General features: G+C 53.8%; 1 protein-coding gene and 1 pseudogene across 1 annotated transcript in view; both read right to left on the bottom strand.

Annotated features, from left to right (window-relative positions):
• Positions 1–968: 968 nt before the first annotated feature.
• Positions 969–6187, bottom strand: LOC133257132 (small ribosomal subunit protein eS19-like; annotated as a pseudogene).
• Positions 6188–6280: 93 nt separating this feature from the next.
• Positions 6281–12667, bottom strand: part of POLR1A (RNA polymerase I subunit A) — an 84586-nt gene continuing 78199 nt past the window's right edge. Inside the window, exons 29-34 of the mRNA XM_061432653.1 lie at positions 11401–11511; positions 10500–10796; positions 9625–9825; positions 8309–8426; positions 7660–7824; positions 6281–7283 (exon numbers count right to left, since the gene is read on the bottom strand). Of these exons, the coding sequence (XP_061288637.1) occupies positions 7183–7283; positions 7660–7824; positions 8309–8426; positions 9625–9825; positions 10500–10796; positions 11401–11511 (993 nt within the window). The 3' untranslated portion in view covers positions 6281–7182. The remainder of the gene's footprint in view (positions 7284–7659; positions 7825–8308; positions 8427–9624; positions 9826–10499; positions 10797–11400; positions 11512–12667) is intronic.

The raw sequence follows: 12667 nt of genomic DNA, 5'->3' as shown, positions 1-12667 counted from the left end.
TCCTTGCTACCTGGCACTGCTCTCCTCTGCAGCCAAGGGCTCGCGCCCAGGTTTTGAGATTCTTTCCAGTAACACACATGATATATTTCTCCAACTCTTCAAAATTTACCTCCAAGGACTTCCCTGGTGGTCCAGTGTCTAAGACTCTGAGTTCCCAATGCAGGGACCCGTGTTTGATCCCTAGTCAGGGAACTAGATCCCACATGCCACAACTAAAGATCCTGCATGGTGCAACTGGATGCTTTTGAACTTTGGTGCTGGAAAAGACTCTTAAGAGTCACTTGGACTGCATGGAGATCAAACCAGTCAATGCTAAAGGAAATCAGTCCTGAATATTCATTGGAAGGACTGATGCTGAAGCTGAAGCTCCAATACTTTGGCCACCTGATGTGATGAGCTGACTCACTGGAAAAAACCCTGATGCTGGGAAAGATTGAAGGCAGGAGGAGAAGAGGAAGACAGAGGATGAGATGGTTGGATGGCATCACTAACTCAATGGACAAGAGTTTGAGCAAACTCTGGGAGATGGTGAAGGACAGGGAAGGCTAGCATGCTGCAGTTCATGGGGTGGCAGAGTTGGGCACAATTTAGCAACTGAGCAACAAGGAGCAACAAAGATGGAAGATCCTACATGCTGCAGCTGAGGCCCAGCACAGACAAATACATAAATAAAATAAATACTAAAAAAATTTACCTCCGCTTTGATTTGGGCCATAGATTGGGGTTCTTAGTTCCTTAAGGTGGCTGCTGGCCATTTATTCATTCCAGTTTCATCTTGTGAGCTGCCAGTTCCCCAGCCAGGCAAAGCACAGGAGCCCCTCTCCAGACCTGGCTGTCCCGTCTACACGCCCAGGAGGCATACTCAGGAGGGGTGCTCCTTGGCCTGGGGAGGCATGTGGTATCCTCACATTTACCAGCTCCTCTGATGTGAGACCCTTTCCCCAGTGCCCCAGTGGAGGGGGCGGGCACAGTGTGGAGCCCGGGAGCCCGGACTCTCGAGCCGGCAGCCTGGCTCGCATCCTCAAGCTTCTGTGTGTTGACTGTGCAGCGCTGCCATGAAAGGAGCAGCCTGGCCTCATCCCTCACCACCCTGGGTGAGATGCAGGGGACAGTGGTGTCTGCACCTGGAACCCAGCTAAGAGCAGCCACTCAGGAGTGCAGGGCTCTCTACGCTCTGCTCCTGACCTCAGAAACTTTCTGCGGTTACCATGGTTTCTCCAGCATCATGGAAATGCTATCACATGTGGAGATTTCCTGTTAGTCCCTCACAAGGGAGAACTTGCTTTGTCAATCTCTGTACCTCAGAAGACGACCAGCTGTCCTAACTAGAGTCAAGAAGTGAGCACAGCTCTATGCAGCCAGCAGTGAATCTCCTTAACCACATGGTGGTGAGTTCTTGGTCTGTATAATTTCATTCGGGCTTCCCTGGTGGCTCAGATGGTAAACAATCTGTCTGCAGTATATGAGACCCAATTCTTGGGTTGGGAAGATATGCTGGAGAAGAGAATGGCTACCACTCCAGTATTCTTGCCTGGAAAATTCCATGGACAGAAGAGGAGCCTGGCGGGCTACAGTCCACTGGGTGGCAAAGAGTCTACCAACACTTTCACTTTTCTTTATCTCCTTCATTTAATTTGGGGTGTGGGGGAAGTAATGCAGCTGACAAAAGGTTATCTATTAATATAGCTGTAAGAAATCAGAGTCCTTTAAAATTGACAGTAAAGGTCAATGGAAACCAACCAATAGGAAATGGGCAAATGATACAAATAGACAGTCTCACAATGCAAATCAGACTAGCCAACGCACCTGTGAAAAAATGCTCAGAATTATGACAAGGGAATTGCAAACTAAAGTAACAATGAGATGCTGTTGTTTGGCTCTCAGAGTGGCTAAAATTTAAATGATTCCATTTTGTAAAAGAAACAATGTTACCCCCTGACACCCCCACCCCCTTACATGTGTAGGAGGCAGGGTTTCTCAGCTCTTCAGTAGTTGCAGCACACCGGCTCTACTTCCGGCACAGGCTTAGTTGCCCGGCAGCATGTGGAATCTTCCTGGGCCAGAGACCGAACCCATGTCCCCTCCATTGGCAGGTGGGTTTTTAACCACTGGACCACCCCGGAAGTGCAGTTTTTCTTTTTATGAATCGAGCAGTTTATTAACCCAGTATCAATTGTTGCAATGTTTCTTTTTAAGCTTTTTTTTTTTTTTTTTAATGTGGACTATTTTTATTTTCTTTTATTTGTTACAATATTGCTTTGGTTTTATGTTTTGTTTTTTTGGCCTGGAGGCTCCCTGACCAGGGATCCAACCCACACTGCCTGCATTGGAAAGCGAAGTCCCGGAGAAGGCAATGGCACCCCATTCCAGTACTCTTGCCTAGAAAATCCCATGGACAGAGGAGCCTGGTAGGCTGCAGTCCATGGGGTCGCTAAGAGTCGGACACGACCGCGAGACTTCACTTTCACTTTCATGCATTGGAGAAGGAAATGGCAACCCACTCCAGTGTTCTTGCCCGGAGAATCCCAGGGATGGGGTCGCACAGAGTCGGACACGACTGAAGCGGCCTAGCAGCAGCAGCAGCAGCAGCAGCCACTGACAGCCAGGGAAGTCCCTATTGTAATGCTTCTTGTTTGCGGCTGCCACCTGGCTTCCCAGGTGGTGCTAGTGGTAAAGAACCCACCTGCCAAAGCAGGAGACGCAAGAGACCCTGGGTCAAGAAGATTCCCTGGAGGAGGGCACGGCAACCCACTCCAGTATTCTTGTCTGGCGAATTCCATGGACAGAGAGGAACCTGGTGGGCTACACAGTTCATAGGGTCACAAAGAGTCAGACACAACTGAAGCCGCTCTGCACTCACGCAAGCCACCTGTCTGGCTATTCTGTTCAGATCTCTCTGTCCTGGACATGTCCATTTGCAGCTTCCGTCTTGGTCCTTTCCCACCATCTTCAGGCCCTCCAGGGCTAGGACCTGGCGAGACCTGCTCTCGGGGTTGAAGTGGTCAGGCAGCATTTCTCTAACACTCTCTAGCAATGTTGGTCATGGAACCACCTCAGCACCACCTGGGAAGTACAGGTGCCGTGCTGTGGAAGCAGCTCGTGTGTAGAACCACAGGGAGTGAGCTCCTTATGCTTGGCCAGCCTGACAGCATCCACCTTTCAGCTTCCTGGACTTTGTGAGGAAGGCTGCCAGGGCTCTCATGAACTCTGGCTGGTTCACATCTTTTACGGTAACTCCAGGCATGTCCGTGCCTCTGCATGGCCACCCAGGGGAATGTGCTCATGGGCTCAGTAGTGACCCCATGGACCTTTGCGACCTCATTGACTTTTGGGATCCCATGGCCTGTAGCCCGCCAGGCTCCTCTGTCCATGGGATTCTCCTGGCAAGAATACTGGAGTGAGTTGCCATTTCCTCCTCCAGAGGATCTTCCCCACCCAGGGATTGAACCTGAGTCTCCTGCATTGGCAGGGGGGGTTCTTCACTGAGTCACCAGGAAAGCCCGCCAGCAAGCAGAACGTGGAGGGGTAATTCTTTACTGTCCTTGGATTGTAGGCGATGTAGCAGCATCTCAGGCCCCAACCCACTAGGTAACAGTAGCACCCCCTGCTCTCCAGCTGTGATGACCACAGATGACATGGCCGAATGTCCAGGGGGCAAAACTGTCCCTCACTCCCACTTAGAAAACCACTTGCTATATAGGTAAACATTTATAGCCGCATGTGCTTTTATAAACAGATTTAATTTTAATCACTGTTTTACAGATAAGGAAACTGAAGCACAAAGAGGCCAGCTGAGGTCCCAAGATTCCAGGAGGAGTCCGATTTCACAGCTCAGTTTCTTGCCTGAAATGCAGCCATGCTGCTCAGCTCCATTCTTGAGGTTTGACTGGTTCAATATACCAGCACTTCAAGTTCATGTTTCCAGGCAAGAACCATGGATCAGAGAAGACCCGAGGCCTGTGGTTTCTGGCTGGCTTGGCTCCCTGAGACAATAGTGCTGGGCAGCCAGTGTGGAAAGCAGTGGTCAGTGGATGCCTGACCTCTGAACAGGGTTGACTTACCACTTACAAAGAAAGGCCTGGGGGGCTGCACCATTGAGGGAGAAGGTGGGGGAGCTGGGCTGGGAGTGGGTACATGAGGAGGGTAGTGATGACTGGACTGTTGATTCTCATTCCCCTCCCTTCTGGCTTCTGGGCACCCGACTGCCTCCTCACTTCTCCTTCCCACTCTGGCTTCTCCCCAAAGCCAGCTGCGTGGGTGAGGGCCTCACCCCGAGTGGCAGGGGGAGGCAGGGTGCATGTTCATGCAATGCCTCGTGACTTCCTCAGCCTCTGGCTGGGTCACACAGGCTGAATTTCACATGTGCTTGTCAGTTTGGGGCCCTAGACCCTGAGCTCAGTCAAAGCAGGGCCTGTGTACTTCCCATATCTTTGGGAGCCTGGTGCAGTGAGCATCAAGATTGCATGTATGCAGAAATTCCCTGGCAGTCCAGTGGTTAGGACACTGAGCTTTCACTGCAAGGGGCATGGGTTTGATCCCTGAATAGGGAGCTAAGATCCTGCATGCCGGCATGCAGTCAGAAAAATAAACAACTTGTTGTGTTCAGCTGCTTTGGTTGTGTCCGACTCTTTGTAACCCTTTGGACTGTAGCTTGCCAGGCTCCTCTGTCCTTGGAATTCTCCAGGCAGGAAAACTGGAGTGGGTTGCCATTTCTTCCTCCAGGGGATCTTCCTGACTCAGGGATTGAACCTAAGTCTCCTGCATCAGTAGGCAGATTCTTTACTGCTGAGTCACTGGGGAAGCTTGCCACCTCTTTCTTAAAAAAAAAAAAAAAAGATACCCATGGAAAGATAGTACATCAAAAAAAAAAAAAAAAGATTGGGTGAGTGCAGGATGAGGGGAGAGGGAAAGAGGGGCAACTGCTTAAGCGCTGAGCAGCTCCAGGGACAACCAAGCCCAGCCCAGGCGAGCTGAGGTGTTCAGCCCTGTTCCCGGGTACCCAGGTTCTGGCCTCTCCCTGGGGCTGCGAACAAACCAGAGCTGTATGAACTCAACAGAGCTCTTGATTACCTCTCCAGGGAGGAGCGAGGAGCTGCTTAAAGAACTCAAGGCACGATTCTTTCAGTAATTCAAGCTTAGCTTTTAAATAGGAACTTCTCAGAGCTGCTTCTAGAAACATTTCCTGGTCATGTCCCCTCCTCTTGCCCCTGCAGGAGCCCTGCTGCTAGGAACTTGTAAGTTGAGCGAGCAGGTGACCTGATGTGCTGGGCTGGGAGGCAGCTACAAACCTCTTGCTTTCTGGCCAGAAGCGTCACCACGTCTTTGCTGAGGCTCCAGGTAGAGCCTATCAAGGTGTCCTTTGAACCACACTGTGTTCTTGGCACCATGAAAGCTTCATCTCATACACACACACACATACCCACCTGCTTCCTGAGGGCAGGTGTGCAGACCTTAAGATCTTTGTGGGGAAATCAGGTGTCTGACTCACATGGAGAAGTCAACTCACCAATTAGAGGGGATGCTGGCTGTGACCTGGCACAACCCAGGGCTTATTCTAATAAGTTGGAGATTCTCAACCCTGCTCATATTAGACTAATGCTTGTTGCTCAGTAGTAAAGAATCTGCCTGCCAAGGCAAGAGACTCGGGTTCGATCCCTGAATCAGGAAGCTCCCCTGGAGAAGGAAATGGCAACCCACTCCAGTATTCTTGCCTGGGAAATCCCATGGACAGAGGAACTTGGTGGGCTACAGTCCACAGGGTTGCAAAGTCAGACATGACCGAGCACACACACATGTGGGGTATGCAGGATCTTAGTTCCCCAACCAGGGAATGAACCCGTGGCCCCTGCAGTGGAAGCGTATCATCCTGACCACAGTATCATCAGGGAAATCCCAGGTGAGTCCTGTTTCTGCCAGCTTTCCCCTGGTGCCAGTGCAGGACACAGGCTGAGTCTGGTTATCATGTGTCTGGAGGGAGTAGCGTGGTCACTTTTCTCAGACAAGGCCTCCCCTCCCAGCCCAGCCATCGCTCCTTCCCATCAGCTTCTGCTCCCCTGGCCTCAGGAATAGAAGCTGGTTGTGGACGGGGGACACTGCAGGGACTGGCTGGGGTCAGAGGGGCAGGCTGCCAAGGCTGAGCTCTCCTTCCACACCCTCTGCCAAAAAAACAGGAAGAGGAATCTGAGCTGTGACTGTGCTGAGTAGTTCCAGTTGTGGGCTCTCAAATCACAACACAGAAACCATAAACCAAAGAGCCAAGAACAAAACCAAAAGCCTGAAGTCTTTTCTATGTTTCTCCTCCCAATGGCTGGTTCCAGCGATGTTTATTACTCAGCCTGAGTTGGAATAACATTAGACAAAAATAGAAACAGCCTCTGGTTCTACAAAGCCTGGGTCCAAGTCCTTTGACTTTTCTGTCCATGCCAGGGCCCCATGCTGCTGGTACCAGAGGTCAAGGGAGGCCCGGATGGGGCAGAGCCTATAGAGAGATACAGGCCTCAGTGCTGGATTGAGAGCAGAGCTAGGGAAAGACAGCCAGGCAACTCACTCCAACAGTGCAGCCCGGCTGGGGATTCAGGGTTTCAGGTGGGGGTGAGCTGCTGGGGCCCCGGAGAGGCCTGCCCCAGGCGCAGGGCTGATCTGGGGTGCGAAGCCACATGCCCCAGGCATAGAAAGTGGGTAGCAAGAGGTCTCTACCATCCTGTGCTTGGTCCAGAGAGAGCACCTCAGGGGTGACTCTTACGGAACTCTGTCCCCAGCGGCTGGTGCAGCCAGCAGAAGCAGGCCAAGGGGCAGCAGTGTTCTGCCCGTTTTGAGCCCCCAGGAAGCCTGCCTGCAGTCACTGCCTGCTCACAGCACTGAGACCTCACCTCCCTACCCTAGGGGTGTCCGGGGGTTCCACCTCCGAGGCATCCTGCAACACAGGGGGAGGTCCGGCCACTTTGAGCCGGGGTTAGGGGGTCTGGGGGGGTATCTGGTAAGGACTTCATTCACATCCTGAGATGGGAAGAGGTGAGGATGAGCAACTCATCCATTTCCCAGGTGATCTCAGTCCAGCTCAAAGGCCAGCTGCTCTTTGGACCCCCAAAGTCACTGCCAGGCCCTGCGCCATCACTGTGAACTGCCCAGGACTCTGGTCTCCCGGTTCTCTCCTGTGACGGGCGGGCTGGTGCGCAGGGGGCACTATCTTAGTGGCTGCTTGAGCTCGAAGAGGCCGGTCCCACCCTTGACGACCTTCCCGACCACGAGGCAGGCTGATGGGGACCTCAGTTCGTCATGGGATCCTGGGAGACACAAGAGTGCTTGTAAGGTATAGCTGGGGGTGATGGGAGGGGAAGAGACAGGTGTTGGGGGCACTCAGCAAGAGGCTTGGTGGTTAGGGCACCTCCAGAGCCACGAGGGTGGTCCTGAAGCTTGGGGCCTGGCGGGAACGAGGCCACATTGCTTCTGCATTTTGAAGAGAGGAAGACCCTCCCCTCTCCTCCAAAAGGCAGAGGTGGCCTTCCAGTCTGGTGCCCACCCACCAGCGCTTCCTGTACCGACAGCCCAAGCTCTCCCCAACGTGCGAGGCTGTGGAAGGGTGCCTGAGGGATGAGCCTTGTCTGCCCAGAACAGATTCAGGCAGGGGTGGGGAAGGCCAAGGACGTGCCCACGACTGACCCATGAGGGTGGCCTGCTTCAGAAACTGGAAGCTGGTCTCAAACGTCATCTGCTGCAGTGGCGAGGAGTTTGACCGGATCCCAAAGCGGTTCAGTGGCTTATAAACACCCTCGAAGCACATGTAGTCAGCCACCAGCGAGAGGTGGCGGGGGTCAACGGCGATGCCTGTCACAGGGGTGGCAAGAGCAGGATGGGGGTTCAGTAGTGAAGAGGCGATGGGGAGAGGGGGGAGCAGCGTCACCTAACTCCAGGGCTCCCCCCGACCCGGCTCCATTACCTACTCACTCAGCTCTCTGACCCGACCTCAGTGGGCAGCCCTGTGTCCCCGGGCATCACAACTGCCTCTAGCAGCATGGGGAGCAGCCCTGCAGGACATGAGCCGCTACAGCACTGCGTGCCTTTGGGAACTGAAATCCTGAAGGCGAGGCGAGGAAGAGACTCTCCCTCTTCCCTCTGAGGCCAAGATCAGAAACACGTGGTGGGTGGGGAGGCCCTGGGGACGGGACTGACAGGACCGACACACAGGGACCCTTCTTCATGGGGCCTGAGGGTCCCGTGGGCTCCACCCTCGCTGCACCCATATTTCAGCTCCTTGACGATCTAGACCGGCACCCGGGGCCTCCTGCCTGCCACCCGCATCCCCTCTCACCGTATACGGCAAACACATCCTTGATCTCCTTTTCAATCACGCGCAGTGCGGCCTCGATGCCGTATGTGCTGGCCATGGCATGGATGTCATTGGAATAGAGACGGCGCAGATCTAGGACCTGGGGGAGGCGGGAGAGGATGTTGTGGAGGGCCTTGCCTTCTGCTCCCTCCCGAGGACATGTCCCACCCCAGGGCCTCGCTGCCGCCTTGGCTGCAGCTGATGACAAAGTGGGCGTGAGGTGGCCCAGGACTAGCCTAAGGAATGGTGTGGGCGGAGCGGCTGACAGCATGCTGGCTGGGCCCAGGGTCTCTCTCACCATCAGCCAGGGCCGGGAGATGATTCGCTATCCACTTTCAGAGTCAGGAACAAAGGTGTTTGTTTATGTAACCGAGAGACCTGGCTCTGCTGGTAGGTGAGGCAAGTTCCCTGGCAGAGATTCGATTTCCTTCGCCGGGCATGGGGTCTGCCAGGCCTCTCCAGGGACCTGAAGCTCCAATTCAGCCATCCCGGGGAGGGGCTCACAGTGGCTGTGTGCTAGGGCATGTCACCCCCACAGGAGACAGCACAGACCCCGGCGGGTCACCTGGCCTTGTTAAGACAAATCCCACGGGCATGACTCGAGTGTGCCCTGTCAGTGGCTGACGCTAGGGAGGCCTGAGCCCTTCCAGCTCTGTCCTCTGGGGAAGCAGCTGGTGAAAGGCTCTGGGCAGAGGTGGGGCGTGTGCAGGGCAGTGTGGGAGGATGTGTGTGAGGCTGGAGGACCCTGCCAGCTTAGTGCAGACAAGGGAAGAGCGGGCTGGTCCCAGCAACTCTGGAATGCAGTGGGGAAGACTTGTGCCTGGGATTGAGAGCATCTCAGAAGGTTCTGGGAGATGAAGTGAACTGGGGAGCAGCAACAGAGAGCTCAGAGGAAAGGATGGGTGTGCTTGGGAAGCAGGGGGAACAGGATACATAGGACTTTGCTGGGTGGGGCCCAGGTCCCCCTTCACCAGATAAACCAAGCAGCTCCCCAGCCAGCACTCAGTATAACTATTTCTTACAAGTCTATGTTCGGAGGTTTCGATTTCCAAGAAAAGAAACTACATGCAAATTAATTTGGGAAACTCTGGGTTCAGTAAAGTTAAGCAAGTTTCGTTCTGCGAATCTTAACCAGGCTCATGTGCACTGGAGATCCCCAAGAGGTGGCCTAGGCTGCAGACTTGGTTTGGGAACCATGGGTTAGAAGCGTGAATAGCCCAGGAAGGGCCAGGACAGAGCGGCTGGAGCCTGAGCTGGTGTGAGAACCCATCAGCATGCGACCTTGAGGAGACACGCACCTCGGCGTACTTGAACAGCTCCGGGAGGTTGATGCCTTCTGTGTTTAAGACAAGCTCCTTCTCATTCTTACTGTTGGTGGTCTCATTCAGGAGGCACCTTGTGATACCCTTGGTTGCATAGATGACGGCTCCTTGGGCCAAGGACGCTACCAGGGAGCTCATGTCAAAGTTGACTTTCATGAGAGGGAGCTTCAGCGTCACCTGCAAGAGGAAGGGGAGCTGAGCCAGGAGACAGGGCTGCCCCAGCCCCACACCACTCAGGGTCCCTGAGAGACCCCTCCAAGCCCCACTGGGGCAAGCCAGGCGGTGGACTTGGCATGTGAACGTGGGCTGACTTAATGACCACACGGCAGCCATGTCCGGTCCCACAGACTGAGGTGAAAACAGCAGAGCGCCATCCATTTTCACAGATGTCATTGGTGAAACTCACCTCCACTCAACATGAGCTCCACTCAACATCACCCTTGATGTCCTTTCAATGACCACAAAGTGTAACACACATCCCTCTGTACGTGTACTTCTGGTCAATGACTCATATCTGTGCTACCATTTACGAATCACTGAACTGGATCAAAGGAAAGGACTAAAGCCAGTGTATGTGTAGACGTCTAGGCATCCAGACCAGTGAGCCTTCCAGGGACACTGCAATCCTGGAAGTGGTACCAGGCAGAAAGGTGGTGTGAGGAACACAGTGTCTGCCGGCCTCTGTGATGTGCATCAACACACGGGTTGTACTGAGGCCTGAAGTTCCCACATGAAAGTACCTTCAGGGCCTGATGCCTCAAACCCCTACAGGCTGTTACTGGAAAGTCAGAGTGAGCGGGCCCAAGAGGGGGCTGTGATCTGGGGTTGGTGACCCCCTCACAGGTACTGACCTGGCACCACAGGCTGCCCTGTGTGTCATACTGGTAGTCCTCTATGAACGGATGGCACTCGCGCACCGCCTGTGCCCGGCGCTCCACCGCCTCGGCCCCCTGGGGCTCCCGGCTTCGGGCGCGCTTCTGTGGCTGCGTCAGGGGGGCACCGGGGAGCGAGCTCTCCTCGGGGGCCCAGCCGCCTTCCTCCTGCTCCTGCTGAACGCCTTCTTTGAGGCCGGTCCCTTCCTCCTGAATGTCCTCTTCCTCCTTCTCCTCTTCCTCCTTCTCCTCCTCCTCCTCGCTGTCATAGTCGACCTGGCAGGGTTGGAATGCAGGCTACGTCACTTGGGCCCGACCAGCAACCTGAACTTGACCTTGTAGAACAAGTGCCACCCCCCACCCCCAGAAGAGCTCTCATCTGCTGGCTGACCCCAGCCCCACCGGCTCTATCGGCCTGGCCTCTGCCCTCTGTTTGCCCCCTGGGGACACCAGCCCCTCAGTCCCAGGGCCCCCTCCTCGGAGCTGTGTGCCCCACCTCTAGCTCTCTCACCTGGGAGCCCTACTGGCCCCTCCATACCAGCAGCAATCGTGGTGGTAAAGGACTGAAAGAGGGAAGGGGAAGGACTCATTTTCTGTAAAGACAGAAGGTGGCCTGACTTTCCCTCCCGAAGGCCTTGGGGTCCCCCAATTTGATTCAGGTACAGGGACAGCCAGTCCTTAAGGGCAGCCCTGGGCCGGCTCCTGTCTATTCGTCACCCCACGAACACCACCTTCTCCATCGAATGGTTGTGTTTGGCAGACTGGTTTTGCTTCAAGGTTCCCCATGGTTCCAGCATGATGCAGAGGCATGTCCTTACACACCCAGGGAGGGCAGCCCTCAGGTGTGACAGAGGTGTCACCTCGGCCAAAGGCCCCTCACCTCCTCCTCTTGTTTTTCCTTGCGTTTGGCATCTGAGGCGTCAGCATCTCCCTCCTCAGCTTCAGCGTCCACAATGTGCCCCTCCTCTTCCTCGTCACCCTCCTGCTCTCCCTGGGGTTCCAGGAAAAGGAAGAGAAAGATGAGCTCCAATACCACGTGCCTGGTGAAGCCATCTATCCATGCACCGTACTGGTCACCCATCCACCCGCCTGTCTCCTTACTTAGCCACCCAGCCACTCACCTGCCTCTCACCCACCTATTCATCACACAGTACCTACCACCTTCCCAATTCCATCTACATCCCTTCCACCCACCTACCCACCCCTGAATTCCATACTTCCTTCTCTTCAGCCTAAATCTTTACACATACCACTCATAAAACCTTGTATTAAGAAGAAGAAAAAAAAAAAGTACCAAGGCTTTCCAAGTCATTAAAAGAAGATGGTGCTAATATTGTTCCAAGTATTTATGCTTTGGGTGGAGATGAAAAGAATTACCTTGGCATTTTAGAAACTAAATATTTATTCATTTTTCCTGACCCTGGCACCTAGTTCTTTATGATCTCCTCCTGGGTGAATTAAGACTGGGCAGCCTTCCAAAGACATTCCAATTGGTAGACTCCAGGGCAGGAGACCTGGAATTCTGTCTAGGCCAGATCCTCATTTTAGGGATGAGGAGACAAACCCAGAGAGAGGAGGTGTCATAGCTGAAATCACGGAGCTGGAAAAGGATGGGACCAGTCTTCATTGCACCCCTGTCCAAGCAGAGAACAGCGAACTGTTGGCCCAGACAAGACCCAGGGAGTTGGCTCCACACTGCCTCTGCATCTCTGGGCAGATGTATATATGTATGTCTTAGTCGTTCAGTTGTGTCCGACTCTTTGCAACCCCATGGACTGTAGCCTGCCAGACTCTTCTGTCCATGGAATTTTACAGGCAAGAATACTGGAGTGGGTTGCCATTCCCTTCTCCAAGGGATCTTCCTGACCCAGATAAGGTATCATCATTTCTGGATTATTTTGCCTCCAATGGCTTCCCTCTGGCTCCTTCCTTTTCCATCACTGAAGCCCAACTTCCCTGCTTCAGAATGCCTCTCTGGTCCCTGCCCAGTACTCTGTGAGTCTCAGTTTATCTGGCTTAGGTAAGCCAAAGCCAGAGCCAGTGAAAACAGATAAAAAAACTTCCAAAAGTCTAGTAGGTATCATTACTTTGAGTCTATCCTCAGGATAAAAAAAAATTACCTACAGAGGAGAGGGGGCCCTGAGAGC

This window comes from Bos javanicus, chromosome 11 (genome assembly GCF_032452875.1).
Source record: "Bos javanicus breed banteng chromosome 11, ARS-OSU_banteng_1.0, whole genome shotgun sequence".
Classification (NCBI taxonomy): Eukaryota; Metazoa; Chordata; class Mammalia; order Artiodactyla; family Bovidae; genus Bos; species Bos javanicus.
The sequence above is the reverse complement of the archived record's forward strand: the minus strand, read 5'-3'. Positions and strand labels throughout refer to the sequence as shown.